General features: G+C 29.8%; 1 protein-coding gene across 2 annotated transcripts in view; it reads left to right on the forward strand.

The window, feature by feature from the left end:
• Nucleotides 1-313: 313 nt before the first annotated feature.
• Nucleotides 314-24,550, forward strand: part of LOC107455926 (uncharacterized) — a 93,160-nt gene continuing 68,923 nt past the window's right edge. The window contains exon 1 of one of the 2 annotated variants that reach the window (XM_087156885.1): nt 314-343. In XM_087156885.1, coding sequence (XP_087013011.1) covers nt 329-343 — 15 coding nt within the window. In that variant the 5' untranslated portion in view covers nt 314-328. Of the gene's footprint in view, nt 344-1,445; nt 1,795-24,550 lie in introns of those variants that run through there. The other variant, XM_043046121.3, reaches the window with a different exon arrangement.

The raw sequence follows: 24,550 nt of genomic DNA on the forward strand, positions 1-24,550 counted from the left end.
GGGCGGGTTAATTCCACCAAAAAGACCTCGTTGAATGCAAAATTTCTCCCAATACTAGATCCAGGAGTTTGTTATCTTCTGGATTGGGTCCAAAAGTACAAGGCTACGGAGTTGAACATCGGTAGTCGTGCACTCAAAATTGGTTCGGCTCTTCAACGTCGGTTATAAAATAAAATATAATATAGTTGAGCCACGGTGGGTCCGGGGGTCTTCATTTTTCAATGATTTGGGTTCCCAGCAAATGGTTAGTAGATACAATTTTTGCTCGCAGTTCAGATCAAACACAGTGTTCACGCAAGATAACACCATGGGTTAGAATACCCTAATCATGGAGCAAATTCTGGTAAATTTTTGTGGTTTTTTTCTTCTCGATTTTGCAATGTTATGCTTATGTTAGTGTAAAAATCCTCGGTTTGTCACAAGACTTGATACGAGAATTCCCTAGTCTTCTGGGTAAGGTTTTAAAAATTATGAGGCCACAGAGTTGAAAATTTATAATCATATACCTAAAAATCGGTCACCGTCCAACATCGGTTATAACATAAAATATACTTCAGGTTTATAAATCAAAATATTCCAGTTATTTTAATAAAAAGATTAATATTATTCATTTATTTATTTATTTTATAAAACATATGAATCATTGATATCTACTTTATTTTACTTTGCGCTTACGAAGTAATTGAATAGTATTGAAAGTTTCTAGGTTAAGACAAGATATCATAGTTACCTTATCACCTCCATGTAGAAATGTTCACTGCGCCATCTGATTATTACTTATTATTATTTTGTTATTATTTTATTATTTATTTAGTATTATTATGAACTATTTTGTTATTATTTCTTTAATTATTCCAAATAATAAATTACCGTAATCTCGTTGTAATTCAGATCTTTGCATCTACTATAGAAATTTAAATTCTTTTTCAAAAAAAATTAAAGAGATAATTTTTTTTCACTATAAAATAACACAGAGAATAATTCTCTAATTAAATATTAGTTTATTTTGAAACTTAAATATTACTTAAGTAGCTTTAGTATCAATAGTTCAATTAATACTAAACGAATAATATTTTTTATTCGAAGCCGAAAAATTCATTTGATTCAAAGGCACACAAGGGGTGCGCGCAGATGGAAAATATTGTTTGCTGAACTTCAATTATTTCGTTAAATAAGCAACTATATTATTTAAGAAAAAAAAATTCATTACTATCCTTATATTTGACGTAATCAATAAGTTATTCGTATTCACTGGAGGAGAATAATGAATAATATCATCCTCGCTCTGTAACAACGAGCAAGTCACAACAAGGGGTGCGCGCAGACTTTGACTACCCAACCGGCCACTGAAAATAAATGATTCCAGGTAAGAAAACGAACGAAATAAAAAAAAAATATATAAGAAATAAGTGAGGAATAAAAAAAAAAAGAATAAGTGGTTATGAGGATAGAGGGAAGGGGAGAATTTCCACTTCATTGCCATCACTTTCACTCCCTCGAAGGTCAGATTCACGTTCCCTCAGACCTGAGGCCAGGTTTCGAGAGGAAGAAACATCAGGTGAAGTGAAGACACTCAACTGCAAACGATTTTTGGAATTCTCTTGGAGTTGTGTTGTTGTGTCTAGTGTTCCTTCGAGCAAACGATAATAAGAAATATGCATAGTTTGTGCTTTAGAATATCGTCGTATGTCTGATTTTTATTAGAAATTTTTAATCAATATTTTTTAGGAAAAAAAAATCATGAGTTATGACGGATCTTCGAATAAATCCTATATTAAGCATCCCACTGAAAAAGTAAGTGATTTTTTGAAATTTTGGTTAAATTTATTTAAGATGAATTATTTATAAGAATTTAGGCAGTTTTGTTTTCAAGTTGAAAAAGGGAAACTCAGAGTTTACATTTTCTATGCGAAAATGAAATTTTAAATGTAATATACAACAGAGTTGAGCGGTAGAATAAAATATTTTTTAAAAATTTAAAAATTTGATGTGATGATGTGCCATTTTTTGTACGACTACAAAAGTTTGAAAAAAATTGTTTTCTCTTAAAAAGTGTTATTTTAATTATCTACATAAATTTTACATTAGTTTACATAAATTTTACATTAATCTACGTAAATAAATTATTTTACAATAACAGAATATTTTACAGCAATAATCTGCAAATTGCGCAAAATTTCCAAAACATATCTATTTAAAAAATGTGCTCACAAGTTTTTCCTACATTTTGATATTGTTAAATACTATTTACACGAATCATTATATTATCAGATATTATTTTTAGATATTATTTTTAGGTACTCAGATATTATTTTTAGGCATATTATTAGATGCTCTTTCTGTACATATTATGAAATGCAATTTCTATGCATATGAGATACTATAGCATTATATTATGCGATACTATTGCTGTTCTAAGAACGAGACATTATTTCTGTCCATATTACAAAATACACTTCCGATACCTAAAGCGAGGTATTTGTATTCATACATAAGGTACTATTATGAAAATTCTCTTTATATTTGGATATATTATTTAGGGAAGTATTATTTCTTGAAGACTAGTTATTCAAATATTGTAATTTTTTAATAATTATACTTCTCGAATTTTTGTTTGATTTCATATTCGATTCTGAAGACCCAATCTTAAAAACAATATTTAGATTTCCTACAAATATATTTGATTTTTGAATTTTGCTGTTAAATGTAGCATATATTTATATAATATGCAGTGCATATTAAAAAAAAAAGCACTTGTTTATTGCCTTCATTTAACGAAAGCAATGTTTTGAAAAAAGGTTTATAATTGTACTGAAGGCTTAATATTGTATTGAAGAATTATTATTGTACGCTGTGGTCGTTAAAGTTGAAATTTAATAATAAAATATAATAATAAAAAAGTAAGCGATAATGTTGTGTAACTCTGCTGTTATTTCATATTGATAGTATTTTTTTTTTTAAATTTCAGTTTTTATTTTTGTATATTGATAAAAAATTTTGTGTTTTAAAAATTTGTTTATTCATTTATAAAAGATTCATTTGCAATTTGAAATTGAAAAACAACAAAGCATAAATCCTAAAATCAAACAATAAATTGATTAAAAAAATTGCAAGAAAATCTAAATTTTAAAATAAAATATTTATATTATATTATACTTTAAATATCTGGTACGATAAGAATGTGATGATAAAAAAAATTGGAATAAAATCATTTCTAATTTGCAATTGAAGAAATTCAACAAAATAGAGATTTTTATGAAAAAATAAATTACCAACTGGATTCAAATATACGTAATTCAAAATTGTTTTAGGATTTTTTTTCATTTTTCGAGCTGCTTAAATTATAGTTTAATTTCTCCAGCCAAAGTCTAATAAGAAAAGCAAACACAATGAGCTACTTTCAAATTTCTCAAGTAGCAAAGTTTACTTTCAATAAACTATTGCTTATTGATACTAGTACGTGTGATTTCTAAACATGGACAAATGAATTAAAAATAAACTTGTTCTTAAAATGTTTTAATATTACGTGGTATCAAATACAAATCTTATTTAAATAAATAATTCCAAGAAATTGAAGTAATAAGATGTTACTTGATTAAGAATTTCATTCACATTAAAAATATACAAATTAGAAATAATAGTTGCCATGTTTCAAGCTCTAAAAAATAGGTTCCAATTTTGAACATGGCTTAAAACATTGTGACTGTTATCTACAAAACTTGTTTCACAGTTTGTGTCTTAAAAAAAATCAATCTGTTATAACTATTAAGTGAACTGTGGTGGCTCAGGGGATAGAACGGTCGTCTTCAAATGAAGTAAACCGGGTTCGAATCCCAACGATGCCTGGTCGATACGAATTCGGCACCCGGATTGCACTGACCACAGTGCTGACTTAAAATATCCTCTGTGGTAGACGGATCGTGAGTTAGAGTCCCTTTGCCATCAGGCTATCCGTGAGAGGTTTTCGTAGCTTGATCCAAGAGTTCCCTCGTCTTCTGGATTGTGATCGAAATTACAAGGCTACGGAGTTTAGCAGTAGTAGCCGTAAACTCAAAATTGGGTCGGTTGTTCAACGGCGGTTATAAAATAAAACATAGCTACTATGTCTATTTTAAATTATTTTAGAAATTTGAGCTATTGAAAAGCTCTAAAACTCTAGTAAATAATAGTTTTCAAACATCAACTTTAAGGTAACTCTAATCTTTTTTACTACCTATTACATCTGAGTTAACTACGGACTACTATTCGTTAAGTACGTAAAAATCAAATTGGATTCTTACATGTAATCCTATTTTGAAAAATATAACATCTATATTATTATTCAATAAATTTTTGAATTTTTTTTTAAATTTTTAGAATGGATAAAAATAGAACATTTAATTCAAATGTCTTTTTACTTGACTATTTAAAATTTCTGAATACTATTTTGTCACATCAGTGAATCACTTGACTCATACACAGAGTCAAGAAAATAAAGTTTCAGAAATAAATGAAGGTTAGGCTTGAAAACTTTTAGTGCCCATATTAAAGATTTTTCGCAACACAAACCGATTTTTCCCCCTCCATTTTTATATTAAAATGCAACGTTTTCTTTAAAGTTTTTAACTCTGCATCTTAATGGTCATAAAAGACACCAAATACATAAAAATATACACAATGATGATTAATATAATCCAATGATTAATATAATTTAGTAGTGATCTGATTTTGTATTAAAAAGTAAGTTTTCATATTTTTATTAGTTAAAATATTTAAAATACAATTATGAATACACATGTGTTCAGATGTCAGTCATATTTTTTTAATAGTCAGTTAATATTTTTTTAATATTCTTATAATATTTTTTTAATATTCTTATAATATTTTTTATTAATATCATATTTCTTATATTATAATATTTTTTTATATTATAATATTTTTTTATATTATAATATTTTTTACATTATAATATTTTTTTTAATATCATATTTTTTTAATATTATAATATTTTTCTTAATATTCTTATAATAGTATTCTTGTAATATTATTCTTATGACATTATTCTTTTTATCTTATTCATTTAATAAGTTTAAACTACTAAGAACATGAAAGAAAAAAAAATTTCATTGCGTAAGTTCAGAATAAAAACTTAATTCAGATCGAAAAGACAAAATAAAGATTCAAATCGAAAAATTTTAAAAGTACTCCCTTAATTTAAGAATTTTTAAGAACCTTTAGTTTTTACCTGGTATTAAACACGTTTAAATTACCAAATGAAACCAGAAAGAGTATAAAATTTTAACCTTTTAACTCCCAATGCCCTTATTTAAGGACAGTATTTCTTTACACATAATTATTTCATGATTAGTTTATATTTTAAAGAAATAAAACATAACTACCGTAATATAATATGGAACTGGCATCCTCTAATTTGGATTCGTAATCATAGAATTTTGTTTCGCTTATAAATTAAGTGGAAGCAAATATTGACTAGTATTGATTTCAAGTATTGATGTACCACTCGTTTTATAATATAACTTTCTACATAATTGAAACAATGAAATTTTGAACGTTAATTGGTTAAAAAACATTTAAATGTTTAAAAATCCGAACTGTTAAGTTACAAATTAAAAATGATTCCTTGCAAATGAATAAAAACATTGAAAAGAGGAAGAAAAAAAAGGATGCAAACACGTCACGTGGATAAGAAAGGACAGTAAATGGCAGAGCTAGAATCGAATTCTAGATACTAATTTATATAAATACTAAAATCGAGCCCCGTAAATAAAATCCAAAGAACTATTTTCAATGAAAGGGCAATATTTGGCTTTAGTATACCCAAGTGCCCGCCATTAACCAAAGAAAAAAATATTTGGCTTTAGTTGTGTTTTAAAAATGGAAAAAATGCGAGTTTTTGATATACCATTCTGGATTATACGAAAAAACACCAAAATTTAATAAGTTTGAAACTAATTCGAAATTTTAAAAAAATGTCAAAAGTGTTTCAGATTCAGTCATTAGAGCAAAAATCATAATTTTCGTTTCGATCAGTTTTGTTTTTTCATCAAAAACTCAAAGAAAAAAGAACAATATAAACTATTTAATTAAAAAAAATCTGATAAATTTATGACGAATTACTTTGAAATCGAAATTTATCTAAAATTAGTCACTGAATGTAGGAAAATGTTGGCTAATAAGGCAAAAAAAGGTACTTAAAAAAAAATCTTTTTTCATAAAAATTACTCTAAACAATATAATTGCAATGTTTTTTTGATGTAACAAATGCTTTTCAAAAATAAATTTATGGTAATTAGTTTTGAATTAGTTGAAAAAAACAGGTAAGATAGTTTCTACAGACATTGCTTCAGATCTGAGTACGAGAGAGTTTTGATAAAAGTTTTAGATGAAAGAGAGAAAAATTAAAAAGTAATGTAGTTTCTCTTTCGTGTCGTGATATTACGCGGAAGTGTAATAAATCGACATTTTGATGGCAATGCTCTTGTTCGGGTCCAGTGGTCACCCTTGGAATTCACTCGAAGTTGATGATGTTATCGTGCGTGACTTAGTGAGAATTTTCTTCCCCTTCATGACACCTCCATTTAGTGAAAATCAATTTTTTTGCCGCTTTCTTTAAAACATTTCCATAAAATTTATCTTTGCATATAATTGCACGAATGATAAATTAAAGGGAAAAAAAGTTGAAAGAATTCAAAACAGCTGGTTTCTTAAATAATAATAAATTAAACAAATGAGCGTCTTCAGATTTTTTTTTTAAATGTGAATGTAAAACTACGGAAAGAAATATATCGTAAGAAACACATCTCAAAAATAATAAAGTTAACTATTTGGCAAATATTGGAGTCGTGGTCTTGAATATATCAAGGACACTTTCATGGATTCATGGCCTGTCATGTTTAAAAGAAAACGAAAAAAGAAGCTGTAGATTGGAATAATAAACAATCCACGTTAATGACTTAAAGCATGTTCTGAGGTCACATTAAGTACTGCGCACCACGATGGAAACTGATGCAAATAAATCAAACCTATCAATCCATTAAATTTTCACCGGTGGTAAGGATGTATCGATACTTGATTCAGAAGTTCTGTTGTCTTCTGAGTTAGATAGATGGTTGTATACGTGCATCTTCATTGTATACGTGCAGATCATTGTGCACGTGGCATAATTGTTCACTTTCGCAATTTTTTTCAGTGCCGTTAGTTTCGAATGATTCGGCATCAGTAAGGAGTGAGAACTAAATCCAACGTACTGCAAAGTAATACAGAAACATACCATGAGTGACAGCTGTTTTTTTTTATGGTTTTCATATTTACTATAGCTCATTCAATACTTACTATTACAATTTTTTCAATTCACAATTTTTCAATTTTACAACCGTCGTTGAACAGCTGACCCAATTTCGGGTTTACGACAACCAATGTTCAACTCCTTAACTTTATAATTTTGTTAATTAATCCGTACACTTTTTGATGGAACTAACCTGCATTTGTGTTACATGGAGGGGAAAACCGCGAAAGCCATCTACGGTTAGCCTAATGATAAGGAGATTCTAACCCATGATCCGTCTACCACCGAAGATCTTTTATGTCAGCACTGTGTACGGTGCGAGCCGGGTGCGGACTACCAGTCATCGCTGGGATTCGCACCCGGGTCATTAAAAAGCAAGCGCTGTCCCTTAAGCCATCACTGCTCTCAATTCACAATTTTATTACCGTTGTTGAACAGCCGACTCAAGTTTGGGTTTATAATTACTAATGTTAAAATCCGTAACCTTGTAATTTTGAACCCAATCCAGAAAACAAGAGAACTTCTGGATGAAGTATTCGGAGAAATTTGCCTTCGTGGAGGACGTTTTGATGGAACTAATCCACATTTGCGTTACATGGAGGGGAAAACCATCGAAATCCTCTCACGGTGAGCTTGATGGCAAGGGGACTCTAACCCATGATCCGTCTACCATTGAGGGTATTTTACGTCATCAGAGAGGTCGGTGCGAGCCGGATGCGGTCAATTCACAATTTATCCAAAACTTCAGATTTTATGCAACATCCCCATGGCTGAACACTGCTTAATATTTCGTGTCACGCTCTCACGTAATACGCTCACGCCCTATGCTAATACACATTTATTTTTGAAATTGAAATTAATCTGACAGGTATCATTGCAATGCGATAATTATTCCATGTGACATCAAAACCTTGACGATGAAAGGCGACTTTTTCAAGAAAAAAAAACCTTTTGATCCAATCCTTATTATGGCAACAAACAAGGCGCGCATATACATATAAGTGACCTTTACGCAATGATGTGTGTCTGCATAACGACCACTTTCACTATCCCTTTGAAGGTCACAAAATTCATCTGTTAATTCCTCTGAAGTCAAGGTAAATTATTTTCTTCGCTATAATTTTTTCCAAGATTTCTCTCCGTTTTCCCTATCTCGCCAATTCTGTCTTTGCGAAAGCATTTACATTTGTGATTGCACTGCGAGGTTTCTTTTGAAGTTCAATGATTGGCTCGATTTCAATTGAAATAAAATAAAATTTTTAATTTGAGACTATGAGAAATAACATAAAGAGGTGATATTAAGTTGAAGTACAACATTTCAAAAGAAAAGAGTTAATCCATGAGGATTAGAAGTTTATAAATTCGATTTATATTTTTAAGTTCGAAAAAATTGCTTGGTATTCTTAAATTTGTTTTTATTCCCAATTAATTATTTGGTTGAATTGAGTTCATGATTTTGCATCTTAAAAATTGTGGCTGCGGAAAAAAAATGTAAAAAATAGAAGTATAAAACTTTAACCCTTTGACGCAGAATTGATATTAAGCATATTTTTCATACTTTTTTCATTATTTTGTATAACTTTAAAACAAAATAAGTGAAAATTATTATATTTAGCATTTTAATAATATATGATTATAAAATACAGCATGAAACAGAATGGTGTCCATTTTTTGCTTTAAAGGTAAAATCTTTTAAATACTGCTCACTTCCAAACAATACATTTTCAAATTCGCTCTAATTTGAAATTATTTAGATTTAAGAGAAACAGTCTTCTTTAATTTTACAAAATCAATTGTGGATAAATTTCTGAACATGAATGAAAAAAAAATTCTAACTATTTCTCCAATAGTTTTTTTAGTGTATTAGACTGTTTTTTATAGTTGAAAAATACCGAAATATATTTCTATTTGTAATTGGAGTGACTGGAAAAAATATAAAAAAGGGACGCTGTTGTCCCATCTGCATCAAGGGTTAAAAGAAAAAGTTATTCCTGGTTAGATTTGTAAGTAAAGTTCTTTAGGTTTCATGTTGAGAAAAGTTGTTACTTTTTAAATTATTTTTATTTCTTATTTGGTTGAAATGTGTTTAAAATTATAAATGTTAAACACTGGGATTATTGGTAATTAAGTAAATAAAACATTAAAGAATTTAAATATGTAGAATAAACAAAATATTATGAAAAGTTTGGCAAGTAAAAAATTTAATTTTTTCAAAATTTTAATTCGTATTAGATTAAACTTTCTCTTATTTGTTTATTGAAAACCAAATTTTACCGTTGAACACATTTTACAACTGCATTAACTTATAAAATACGCAAGTTAGTTTATTTAAAGATCTCTATAAAATTCAAGTTTTTTGAAGAAACAAAAATTTTGAATTTGAAGAAAACAAATTTATTAGATTGTAAAATAATTATATTGTAACTAATATTCGTATTTTCTGTTGAAATCATGTATTCATGCCAATATCTTCGAATAATTAGAATAGCTTCTTAAATTAACCAGTCAAATTTAAGCTAATTAAATTACGCTAATCAAAATATGTCTTTTTTTTCCCTCGCAGCATATAATAAAATACACACATGTGTTTCGCAGAGATGCCAACTTGCTCCGGACAGCGAATAAATATTTTCGAGTGGTAGCTTATCAATTGTGATTCTTTGTTTAATAAATTCAATTTATTAGATTTTCATCCACCGGTATTTCTAACTAATTCGTTGGCTTATATAATTCCCCACTTAATAGTATTTATGTCATGCTATACCTTTTGAAAAACAAGCTAAAATAGTCAAATATGCTCGAAATTTACTTTAGTTATTTACCGTTTGTTTAGTTAATTTGGCTTGCCCGGAGCAGTTGGCATCTCTGGCTTCGCATAACTTTGATAAGACTTTTACAAAGAAATACTACGAACTTTTAGCATTTTAATGATATACGGTTTATTTTCATGCAAAAATGGAGTTGTATGGTTCCCTTTTTTACAAGTAATAGTAATAGAAAATCGAAATTTTATTAATGTAAGTGAAGAAACATTTAAGTCTTTTTCTTTCCTAAAAGTTTATTGTAAGTAACTCTTTCTTTATGCTTATCACGTCTATTGTCCACAAATAAATGAATTTGAACTCTTATCTGATCGGGATTCGAAAGTTGAGTCATCCGTGTTAAACGATAAAAGTTTTACGACTCGTATTTTATTAATAAAAGTGGTTTAACTCTTAAATCTTCAACAAGCAAAAAAAAATATAATAATTATCAAAAGCAGAAATAATTCTTATTTAAAAAAATAATGCATAAAATGTGTTAAAATAAATAAAACATTGTTTTCTTCTAAATTACTTATCGTCCATATCGATGGCATGTCTTCGGATCATCGTCAAGGATGCTTCCCACACAGTCGCCAATAGCCCATTGTGCAGCTCTAGAGCCACGTAAATAAAGTAAATACCTACCTAAATAAGTTTTCCTTTAAAATATGACTTTTATAATCTTTCACTTGAGAAACTATTTACTTATGTGCGCAGATACAATAACCAATGATGATGCTAAATACGATATTAACATACTCGCATGTTTTAACCCGAATTTCTCTGTTTAATCAATAATTTGAGAAAATTTTAGCATCTTTTGTATTTTAATTTAAATAATTTTATTCTATGTTGTGAAAATACAAGCTTAGCAATGCTTGAACTTTGTTAACTTTAAAATTTAGTATTTTTCCTAATGCTTTCTTTACAAGGAACAAAAGTGAACCTGTACTATTCTTGTGACAAATAAAAGTATCAAAATTTTTTTTTTAAATTGTAATTTGTAACTTTTGAAGTTTAGTATTATTGTTTATAATTTTGCTGTTGGTACAAAAATTGTTTCCTCTCTTATAAAGAAAATATTGAGAAGATCTTTACTTTTAATTTTTCTCTAGGTTTCTCTCAGATTTCAATAAATTATTACCGCGTATTTATTTAAAGAAAGAGTTGACTTTTTTTTTTTCATTTTTCGAAAGAAACAATAGCAAATCTACTTTCCTAGAAAAATGACAGCAGTTTAAAGTAAATATTTTGTAGATGTAATGAAGAATTTCAGAAACAATGATTGTGGTTGAATAATTGCTATATTAAATTTAAAAATATGAGTAATTGTGTTCCTATTTTTTAAACGAAGTTAATTACTTTACAGTATTTGTAAGTCCATTTAAAAAAATGTTACTTTATTTTCTATGTACAATTTATACTCTTTGTTTTTCAAAGCCTAAACTTTCAACTTGAGATATCGTTACTTTATAGCATTACTTAATTTTCAAAAGTAGCTTTTCCGTTCATGATATTGATTTTAATTACTAATAATACTGATTAATAATAATAATAATTGTTAATAATAGAATTATTATTAATAATACAATTATTAATCATTAAAAATATTATTAACAATGTTTTTTAATTGATATCAAACAACCAAATAGTTTTATAATATAATTTTCCCCCTAGTCCTCTATGGTCAATAAAGAAAAAAACTTTTAAATGAGGAACGTGAACCTCATTCATTATTATATATTCATTATTTTATAGTGAAGTAGTGAAAATAAACAATATGTCGAACTATTTGTGAAAGTAGTTATCCTTAGCTGTAGTATCACTCTCATAGGATTCCCACAACAATATTCTTTGTTTACTAAAGACAACAAAACTCTTATACAAAAGTTTTATAACGCTCTTCAAATATCAAGCAACGCTATAATTAGATAGATAAAAGCAGTTGCGGCTATCTAAAACTGGCATTTTTGTTTAATTGCCCTTGGCTCTCATCATTTCTAAAGATGAGATGCATAGGAGGAGTACTACCTTTGTCCACATCAAGAAGAAAAAAAAAAGCCACGCCAAAAAAAAAAAAACCAACGACCTTGGCGGGATTTTCTTCTTGGCATTGAAGAGAGTCCAGAAATACCTGTGACGGAATTGAAGGGAGGGAATTGAGGGGTTGATGCGTGATAACCTCAGTAAAAGATGAGTTGTTATTAATCTATGGGATTTCTCATGGCTCTTCTTATGAGAACCAAGCATTGACTGCTTGCAAGAGAGTTTAATCTTCCCTTTAATTCTTGTTTTGGATACAAATTCATGACGCTATTATTACGTCATAATTCAAATTGATATGATTTTTCATGTTCGAAATTGAGATGATTTTTTTTCTTTAATTTTAATCATTAACACTAGAAAGACTGAAACTTAGTATATACCTATATACCTTAGTATATACCTGTATACCTATATTGCCCAATAGCACTCAAAATGACTGAATTGTGAAAGAATAACTAATGTGTAAAGAAATGGGTTTAAAATTAATTTTTAATATTTTTTATTTTATTTACAGTTATATAACAAGTTATTAGTAAATATTAACAATATAACAAAATTATATGTTGTACAAAGTGTCACAAAATTCCAAGAAATTGTGACATTATATACATAATTGTTTTTCTAATTGAAATTAAAAAGTGGCCAAACTTTCTTAGGCAATCTATTGTTCATATTGATATATATTTAAATAAATTTGTTGTACATTCTTGATTTTTCCCAAAATTTTAATGAAAAAATATATCTAGCTACCAGGGTTGCAGTGTTCCTTTTCATTAATATTTTTTAATTAAATAATTAATTATTTAATTAAATTATTAATAATATTATAATTATTTAATTAAATTATTATTAATTATTATTATAATTGTTTAATTAAATTATTAATAATTATTATTATAATTGTTTAATTAAATTATTAATAATTATTATTATAATTATTTAATTAAATTATTAATAATTATTATTATAATTATTTAATTAAATTATTAATAATTATTATTATAATTATTTAATTATTATTACTTTTATAATCATTATTATTTTTTAATTAAATATTTTTTTCTTACTGGCATCTAGAGCAAGATAATGTAAACAAGTTTATTATGTATAATAACGGAATAAGCTATTTCTGCTTACTAACTGCTGGAACAAAATTTTTTTAATCCCACACAATTTATTTTATTCTTTCCTTTTTTTTTTTTTTGGAATTAGTATTTTTAAACATAAACAATTGTTTAACGACTATTAAAATTTTTTTCTGATTTTATAAGTTTATTTATTTATTCATTTTTTTGTTACTTTTTATTTGTAAAGTCAAGGAGCAATTATTATGATCTGAATAACTTATCTAGTGTGAATAGAAAAATACTATTTTTTAACTTCTTTTTATAATGCTACATAAATAAGATAAACTATAAATGATAATTAATTTTTAAACTATTTACAAATTACGAAAGTAGACAATTAATATAGTTTTTTTGCCACCATGATAACAGATACATAATAATATTTGATATTCCGTTTTCAACTTTTCAATTATTTTTGTCGTTACCACACATTTTACATTTTATACTGTAACACGGTCTAGCATATTTATTTTCGATTCTGAGATGCATTTTTTCCACAAACAATTATAGTTTGTGGAAATATAATATAAATACTTTAAGACCGAAGTTCAATTAATAAAAATAACAAAGCTGATCTCTATCATGACGTTAACTTAATTTTAATGATAGATACTTATGATTGCTACTATTCTTCAACTTGATTGAAAAAATACATACAATATTATCGACAGAGCGTGGTTAAAGCGATTGTAATTGGTGATTACAATCAGTCACAAACGTTACTAGAATGATAAATTACGCATGCAAATAATTGGGTACTTGAACTTTAAAAAGAAGATCACGATAACCACACATGTGATCTATGACGTCAGTTCCAACTGATCGTTTATAAGTAAAATGGCGTGGTAAAGTTGAGCTAAGTTTTTCTCCATAAGTTTGAATGTTAATTAACGTGAAGTTAATTAAATACACTTCGAATTTGTTGAAATATAATTCTTTCTCGTATACGTATTTTACTTTAGTTAGATTTATTATTTGTTCTGCATTTTATAGTAACCGTTATATATTTTTGGTTTGAGTATCTGGCAACTTCGATGCATAATTAGTTTATGCTTTACTTGGCTTCATGCCTGCCATTGTGTTAAGAAATATATAATGAAATAATTAAAATCTTTGTGAAAGAATATAGGATGTTTCATTAAAGAGAATTGATATTTGACGGGCTTGGCATACTCGAATTAGAATGGAAAGAACAGTTGCAAACGTGAACAAATGCTGCGTTTCAGCAACCAATCAGGATCGATCTACCCACACTACGTCACTTGAAGGTATCCCAATGTATCAATTTTTGTGTAGTATTTCTTTATTTACAATACCTATTTATGTAATACAATTGAGATCACGTGATGGAATATGTATTCTGAATTGCTAGAATTTTCAACTCCCTGTCCATTGTGGAATTAAAGTGAATTTCTTTCATACTATTTTCTAATTTTACGAAATTTACGAATTTTTTTTCTATTTCATGCTTTAGATTGAGTCATTATCTTAGAAATTTATTTTCGGCAAATCCTTAACTTAAACATGCGGCATTACGACTAACTAAAACCTTATGCAGCGAGAAAAAAAAATTCCATTTCCGAATGGTGTTCTTAAATTTCTCACACAAACTGAAATTCCCTTATTGTGTAAACAACATCCTCCATGCGGATTTGAAAAAAAAAAATATTCATATTTCTTCACGAATTTTCATTTCCTTGTCACGTGATTTTAAAAGTGTTTGTTCCTGTTTATAAATACAGTCTGCGACCTGCGTGGAAGACGGAATGTGTGACCTGTTGGGGTGAAAAGACAGATTCACGTCACTTTCAGCACTTTTGCCACGCTCCAACGGAAAGGTCACCCTCTTGCCTTCATTATTTTATTTCTATCAAATTGCACTTACTAAAAAATATTATACAACACCCTTAAAATTCGAGCCCTTTTGTACCGAATAGAATTCTAAAATAAAAGTTTAAATTGTGTCTTTTTTTTCCTTTTAAAATAAATATTTGTAAATCGTTCTGTAATGAAAGTTAATGTAAAACTTTTCCAAATTAATTATTTTGTCTAAATTAACATCTGTTATCCAAAATAACAATGTCTGGTTGAAAAACTTATGGCACGGGTTTTTAATTACCTGCCACAATATTTTGAGGAACAAGTGAGCAAAAAACTTGTGTTTTAATGATCGCACCACGCAGTAATAAGTGACAATCGTAATGGCACTAAAGATTGACCCAGGTCTCGAAAAAACTCAGAAATTTTACCCGTCCCCGAGGACGGCTTGTCCAACAATGCACCCGTCCTCCGTTGAAACTAACCCGTCGCTTTTAAATAAATATATAATTTTCTCCTATTTATTACAAACATTTATATAAATTGCACAATGAATTAGTCGTTACTAGGATTACATTATACAGTAATAAAAGAAATACTAGGTTACTAATAGTAACCTAGTATTTCTTTTATGAAATAATTTAAATGACAAGGGTCAAGTTATCTGGAATGTCAAGTTATCCGAGGGTACTGCGTTTTTTAAATGAATTAAATATGACGTTTGCCAGTTCCACAATCAAGCCAATAATTTACAGAGGTTTCTGAACAGAAATCTGAAAGGGGTTTTCCATTTAGGTAGATGTTCATAATTGCTTTTAAAGCTTCTTGCTTAAGACCAGTACGTATTGTGTTTTTTTGTAAGTTTATTTCTGCAAAGCCACTTTCAACCGCTGCAGTACTCCCAGACAGAGAAAACATCAATATATGCGCAGTATGTTGCTGTATTGTGGGTCATTTTGCTGCCTTGTAACTTACAAGACTCTTGTAAGATAACAAAAATTGAAAATGTATCACGAACATTAACGGGAAAATGGCCGTCCGCGCGGATGTCGGATTCCAGAAATTCGTTGTCCGCGGAGAATTTTTGACCGTCGAGGACGGGCGGACGGGCTGTTTTTCGAGCCCTGGATTGACCTCAGAAATGCTAATTATTTAGTGTTAGCTATTCATTAAATTACATAATAAGACAGAAAAAACGTTCTTCCAGGGTACTTTTCGTCTTTTCGACGTATTTTGATTCTTGACCATTAGTATTTGGCCTTGGAAAATAAGATCCCAATAGTTAAGCCAGTTTCTGTAGAAAAGCATGTAGTGGAAATTCAGTCCATTGTGTACTCCCTCGATGGTAATGATGAAGTTCATTTTTCTTATGTTCGGGACCATAGTGGTGATCTCGCAATGATAGGGCGGACCAGTTGGCCAAAGACGCGACTTTCTTTGATATTAGGGAGCTTGCGCGCTTTTACTTTAGCTTCCGCATGCTCCCGTACGTATGATTGAAGCAACTGCGCATGCTCGCGCTTATTTTAGATGCTACGTATCTTTACATCAGTTGGCGTGATTTACGTTACAAAGACAAAGCTACAAGCACGTTGTTTGTAGATATTAAATGTTGTTTTCCATTTAAGCCTATCTTCGAGCTAAAAACATGGACATGGAAAGCGAATTGAAAGAAATGTATTGGGGAAATTTAGAAATGAATCGTGTATAACAACAATTGGTTCATTCAATAAAAAATAATTTTATTGGTTTTGGTTTAGCATTATGGTTGTCTAATTGCACTACAGAAACTAAATATATTTTCGCTATTTCAAAATAATGAATTTTATTTATTTTTTAACTATACAATTTAGTTAAAAAAAGTTAAATAATCGATAGAAGTTTAATAATATTTTTTCAAATTATATTAATAATAATACTAAAATTAAGCTGCATTCTTTTTCACTGAATTCATCAAAATCCATAATCTGTAAAATTTTTCCGCTCACAGATCCGCATATACGTAGAGCAAAGCATCTTGAACCGTATGCAACAGCTTTAAAGAGATAATCTACGTCCATTGTAAATGTTTCTTTTGATTTCGTGGTCAATGTTAAGACAATATTCCACTAAGTTAGCGTTTTTAACTGACAGATTTTTGCAAAATCTCTTATTTTCTCTCACGTAGGTTGATATTTTTTTACGGGTGCATGCACACTTCACCAGAACTAACACATGGGTACTAGAAATGCGCATGCGCAATTATTTGAAATCTTATACGCACGGAAGCTAACGTAAATTTGCGAAATCTCCCTAGTGATCTTCGGATGTCAGTCCCGTTGCCGAACTGGAAGTATGTAGCTAGGGGAAAAAAAACTGTCTGGGACTGGAACGCTGAATTCTTTGCTTCACCAAAAGCTGAGTGGATTAAAAAAAATTTCCAGCTTTTTTTCAGTGATCAGAGTAAACAATTAATTTGTAATCAGATGTAACCAATTCATTTTGTTGAGAAAATTTATTCTTTTTTTGTGTTGATGCTTTCCTGTTTATAGAAATATATTTTTTATTCAAATTTATGCGTCTTAAAATTAAATAAAATTCAATTTTGATAAAATTAATTTCTAAAGTAAATATTAGTTCGCAAGAGTAACAGACAATCAAGACTGTAAAACTCACAATAGAAAGGCATGACTGTAAAATACACTAAATAATTGTAAAATAATAAATTGTAACTAACACCGCAAGTTTCTTTTTTCATGTTTTATGTACTAAAAACATATAGGAGTCTTTTTCAAAGATCATTAATTTCAGTTTAATGATGCGGGGTAAGATTAACCAAAATATGAGCAGGAGTCTGTGTTGACGGTGAAGGTCAGTGACCTGGAAGAGCAAAGAGACGGATGCCCTAAGCGACACCCACAAAGATGCTCGACCACTTTTCGTTAATCTGATTTGGACATCTTTGATCATAAATAATAGTTAAACTTTTTCTGTTTGTTTTTGCCCATCGTTTCTTCATTTTTATTACTTTATAGAAAACTGTCTTTTTTAATCCATTTTCTTGATTACAATTCTTCAGAATAAGTTGTGGCCATTCGTTTCTGTTTAATGTATTTACATTATAGGGGTATAATGATCGACAATGTCAACCTTCATCTATCAAAAAGTACCTCTAGTTCGACTCAAATTAACATTGCTTATATACTAGGGAATTGGTATTTAATATTTGTAGTGACAGTTATATAAGCACAACATAATACAAAAAATTGTTCCACAACATAATACAAAAAATTTTTCAATATCGAATAGTAAAATAAGAATATTTAATAGAAAAATACGAATTAGCCGACCAGGTGACCGAGTGGTTAGCGTGCCTGACTGCGGAGCCGATGGTTGCGGGTTCGAATCCCGCTCAGGGCATGGATGTTTCTTTCCTTCTCTATGTTCTATGCCCTTTCTTCTGCGTGATTGTGTGAATGTAACCCGTCCTATAAACGGGTTTGCGGTTGTATGACGTGGGCGACGCTACTCCACCGCCGTGGCAAAGCCAAAGGTGCTCACTGGGTAACGATAAGAGATTAGCAATTATGTCATTTCTGAGGCCAATGGGAAATAGACCCAAGTGCCCGCCATTAAGAAAAAGAAAAATACAATGTGAATTAAATATATGTAATATCAAAATTTCAGAAAACTCCCGTAACACAGGTCCGGGGTTTCATCCTCGTATCGGGCAATTTTGACACAGCCCTTCATCCTTTCAATGGGTCGATAAAATGAAGACCAAGCATGCTTGGGGATTGAACAATGGGGTATAGCAAGGTACAATTTTAATGATTCAAGAAGTTTACTTTAAATTTGTTAATTTGCTCAGACGATATTTTAGTTGACAGTACCTGACTCCTTTTCTCTAGGTAAACATGTGTTCTTTTCCGACTGATTTGAATATTCGTAGCACAAAATATAGCAGTAGCCGCCATCTGGAAGATATGGTCCCATAATAGTTCAGGCTATAAAGAGATCGGAAAGTTTGTCCCCTATGTGTTAATTTCACTTTTGGTGCATTTTACTTTCCTCCGTATCTATAGAACTATTTAGGATACACAATGTAATGTTTGTGTTGCATAATAATTCTACGCACAGAATAACTTTTATAATTTCTTAATAATTTATTTTGCTAAGCGTCCAAAACTTTTTCGAATTTTAAGATATGCAAATTTTAGCTCCAAGTACATAATTTTAATTGACACAATCTAAAATTTGAATAAAATCTGTAGAATAGCTTTTGAGAAATTTTAAAAATGGCGAAATGCGCAAAATTTGAATCAACATTAAGGGACTTACGTCTCTCTAACCTTCGCTCACTTTCCTGCCTAAATTATTGAACCATATTTTCAGAATTGCAGCTATCATCCATATTTTAAAGACTATGAATCCAAATCCAAATTGAAAAAAAAACATGTTTATGTAGGAAAAGTATGTTTTTGGTTAGAGAAAGATACAATTCACACGAATATTTTAACCTGATTTTCTGGTTTATCCCTTGAATTATTTAGATTACATCTTGGTGCGAGGAAATCAAGTTAATGAATAAAATTTTTTGTATATCCTTTTTATTGCGGTCCCTGTGCATATGCATGATGGAAATCATTCATTGTCCTCGATTTATGTAAGTGTTTTTTTCACATCAAAGGAAAAAAAAATCTATTGTTAATGATCTTATTACTATACTATATTTATCCTACATTAGGAAATCACTAAGTTTTTTTGAATTTCGAACTTTCAATATCAATTTAATATTGTATCTCTTTAATTGTATATTTGTTGCAATTAATACGTGTCGGACCATAAGTCGAATTTCGCCAACTCTATTTTGTCAATTTTTTCCATTTGTCCTACCGATGAAAATGCATCCATAAAACAAAGAAACGCGTTTTGTTGAAAATTTTACTGTACGTCGTTTTTTATTCGGTTTCTATTATAAACCCTTTGGAACGTAAATTTTGAAACATATACAGGATATTACACAATTATCATCCTTAATATATAGTTTTAGAATATGTGTCAAAACTGAAGGTAAAAAAAAAATTACACCTTTGGGAGGGATTCTCAAATCAATATTTGAGCCAAGAAAACAGAAAAACGATATCTAATTTAGCTGATAAATTGTGAATATGGTAGACTGGTTTTAACATATCAAAATCAGTTAGATTGGTTTAGTCCTCAACTTCTCATTGTTCATTAGTCTGATAAATCAGGTTTTGATGTTTTTAACACGCATTTTTTTTCTGAAGTGAAACTTCTAATGCGACTTCCAACAAGGTTACGTTAAACGTTTAACGCTACCATGGCAACGAGCGGCCTGTGATCCTTGCAGGATATTTTAATGTGAATTTCTCGTTACCTGAAGCTGAAATATTATTAACCTTCCTTAAGGGGACACTTCACGATGAAAAACCCAAAAATCGACCAAATTATACTTTTTTCAATTTTTGTTTCAAAAAATAATAGTTATATCTAGCTACTATTAAAAAGAAAAATTTTTCAATTTCAGTCATTTTTTGCAAAGTTATAAGCATTTCAAGATTTGTAAACAAGGTTATGTAAACTGTCTGTTTTTATAGTTAAACTGTTTTTTCTCAATGTTGTTTTTTACGATAATATTCAAACTTCGAAAAGTTCCTTGCGCATGAGTTTTGAATAAATCTTTATTTTTTTCTCATATATATGATTGGCCTAATGTTCCGTAACCAATGTGATATAAATAAAAGCTGAATACTCACTGAATATTTTTTTAATTACTTTAAATTGTTATTCAAGTTTCAATTTTTAAAAATTATATAAAGACTATGATATTTTAATTTTTTATATGTTTAAAATTAAGTGCTAAGTTGTTCAAACATATCCAATTTTATTTATACTTATTCAAACTGTAATATAAATGAGTTTCATACAGCTACGATAAAAACTCATGCGCAGGAAACATTTTGAAATATTGGAACATTTAGTAATTTAACTTGCGGATAAATTATTAAAAAAATTATAACTTTTCAACAAATTAATATTTTTGCTTCAAATTTTGGGAATATCTTTCTAAATGCTTTATTCACAATCTATGAAATTTTCATTAAAATTGGTTGATATTTTAAAAAAATCATTTTGAACCTGAAGTGTCCCCTTAAAGATAAATTTGGATTGGAAATGATAAATGGTAGGAATGATCCAACAACCAAAGCGGGAACTACCATTGATCCAGTTTTTGCAAGAAATATTGAAAGAATAGAACTCAAACATTTTGTATCTTACTTTAGTTATCATATTCCCATTGTAAATGTTATAGATTTGGATATTTCTCCACTCGAAAATGATAATTAAAAGATGTGATCAATTGTGAATTGTAAGCAATGTTAATAAAGTTTGTCTTAAAGAAACAATATGATTTTACTAAAAATCAATTTCTACCCCATCCTATTTTCATTTCCACATTACGAAGTTTCACTTCTTCCGCGCGAAGGGACTCCACGCACTATTTTTTTTTTTTTGAAAACTTAATGAGTAAATATTTTTTGTTCTTACTTTTCATATGGGTTCTAAAAATGTACAATAAAAGTGTTGGTTTTAGGAATCCAGATACTCAGGAGAAAACAAATTTATTAATAGAAAGTATAAAATAAAATAGCGTATAAAATGTATAAAATAAAATATATAACAAATATATAAAATGAAATAATATATAAAAGTTATAAAAGTACTAGTTTAACTTATGTTTTTTTTCCTGCGATTGCGAAATGCCTGCTCGATTTTAACGCTGAAATGAATGAAATAAATGTTCAGCATCATTGCAATTTAAGAGATGATTATTTCGTGAAAAAAGAGAAAAACTTGAAGTCATGCTTCATCTCTTTAGTAAAATGGTGAATGTCCTTTGTTGTACTTTTTTTGATGGGCAAAATAGGAAATGTAAACAACATTAGGAAATTAGGGTTAGGAAATATAAACATTATGTTTAAATAAATAAATGTCATTTTTTTTTCAAATTGAACTTCAACTTAATTTAGTTAATTGGTTAAAATAAGTATGAAAATAAAAACAAATTAAAATAACTGGGACATTATTTTCTCACAAGGATACTTTAAATAAAAAACGTGCGTTAATGAAGTGAGTGAACTTTAAATAATGAAAAAATTTCTAACAATCTAAAATGAAGTTTGATCTTATTTGCATGAAGAATTTCTTAATTTTATCGTAATAATTATTATAGCAGTTTTTATATTGTTGTTGTTTTTACACTTCGCAATTTTTGTATTTGCTTTTTGGACCAAGTTAATTACATCGCCAGTTTCCGCATCGTTCAAAAAATTAGCCACTAGAAAGACCAGCAATGTTTGGAATGTTGAAGGTCTGATATCAATTAATTTTTTTAAGTGACAAAGCCATAACGAAGATAAGATAAGCAATGCTTTCTGTTTTTTTTAAATTCATTTTTTGCGATATTCTTCAAAAAGTATGTATATTTTTTATTCCATGTATATCCTTAGGTCTTAAAACCAGCTTAAAATTTTTTTTAAATGTTTCACACAAAGTACCTAGCATCTATCGGTAATTGAATTTAGTAAAATTATTTCGAGTGTTTTCATAAGTTGCCCAATCAAATCAGATAGGAAAAACTTCGAAAACTGGAAATTATTTTTTTTCACTTTAAGCCTGTCGAACAAGAATAATACGAAGGTTTCTGAAATGACCTAAACTTTTGAGACCTTCTCCCCCCCCCCCAAAAAAAAACAATTAAATTTCTGCATTTTTAAGTTTTTGATTCATAACATCCAAAAACTGCATTAGACGCAAAATTTGACAAATATATATATATATATATATATATATTTTTAAAATGGCGGGCACTTGGAACTATTGTCCATTGACCACAGAAAGTGCCAGAACTGCTAACTCTCTTTTCGTTACCCAGTGGGCACTTGTGGCGAAGCCACGGTGGTGGAGCAGCGTCGCCCACGTCACACTACCACAACCCGTTTATAGGGCGGGTCACATTCACACACAAAGGAGAAAGGACTTAGAACACAGATAGAGAGAAAGGAACATCCATGCCTTGCCCGGGATTCGAACCCAGAACTTTTCTGATGAGAGGACAGTTCCCTGCCCCCTACACTGGCCGGTCGGCAATTTAACAAATATAAAATTAAAGTTCAGTAAATTTTGAATTGTTGTTGTTGTCGTCGGCCATTAACTGGGTAATCGCCCCACCGGGGGTGCGATTTTTCTTGCTTTCTAGTGGTGCCCTCTGTGGCCAAAAATTCTTACACCCATACGTCGCACCTGTTTCGTATGGGTCTGCCTAGGCGGACCCATTCATACATTCTTTCACTCATCCACAGATCTTAATTTCGACCTGAACTAGAGAACAATCAATCTCCGTTCCAGTACTCCCAGAGGTATAATTCGTTATAGGAACATGGAAGACTTTGTGACCTTACAGATTTCACGTGTACCAGTCACCATTTACTACACGGAGAGTCTTCGGCCGTCTGGATTCGAACTACCGCTCTCACGAGCGTGAGTTCAGCTCCCTGCCAACCTGGCTATCCCGGCCCCAAAAATTTTGCATTGAACTGTGTAAATAAAATTTAAATTTGGTGTTGCGGTTCGGTTGGGAATCAATGCTCAAAAACGAGCAAAATGTTTCGCTTTGGTTGAGAAAAGCATTATTCTTACTTTTAAGCTGCTGAAAGTCTCTCCAAATGAAAAACGTAATCTAAGAAGATTGAAAAGCATCTAGACTCGACAGATTTAACGTGCATTAGTCACCATTTACTACACGGGGAGTCTTCGGCCGTCGAGGATCGAACCCACGACCTCTTGGATATGGGCGCAGCGCCCTACCGATAGGGCTATCCCGGCCCGACGTACGCTAATAACCAAAAATAGACATCTCTATCATTTTTGCTATTTTGTGACTTTTCGTGTACCGGGTTCGAATCCGGGTCGATTCGGATTCCGCACCCAACTTGCACTTACCACAGTGCTGACGTAAAATATCCTCAGTGGTAGACGGATCATGTGTTAGAGTCACCTTGCCGTCAGGTCAACCGTGGGAGGTTTTCGTGGTTTTCCTGTATGTAACGCAAATGCCGATTAACGATTTAACACTAGATTCCTCTTGCGCTCAGCAAATGCGGGTTAGTTCCATAACAAAAAGTCCTCCACGAAGGCAAATTTCTCTCAATATTGAACTCAGGAGTTCCCTTGTCTTCTGGATAGGGTTCAAAATGACAAGCCTACGGAGTTGAACATTAGTAGTTGTAAACCCAAATGAACTTATGTTCTGTTTTATTATTCCATTTCAGTTTCAGATATTGTTAAAATTGAGGGTATCATCAAGATTGGATTAAGGGATGGTCCAAAACTAATGCATAACTTGAAGCCCAAACTATACCGAATTATCCTAAACTTACTTATATTGAGAAATATTAAACTTTTTG

This window comes from Parasteatoda tepidariorum, chromosome 2, assembly GCF_982258835.1.
Source record: "Parasteatoda tepidariorum strain Cologne lab strain chromosome 2, Ptep-v5.0, whole genome shotgun sequence".
In the NCBI taxonomy this organism is placed as follows: Eukaryota; Metazoa; Arthropoda; class Arachnida; order Araneae; family Theridiidae; genus Parasteatoda; species Parasteatoda tepidariorum.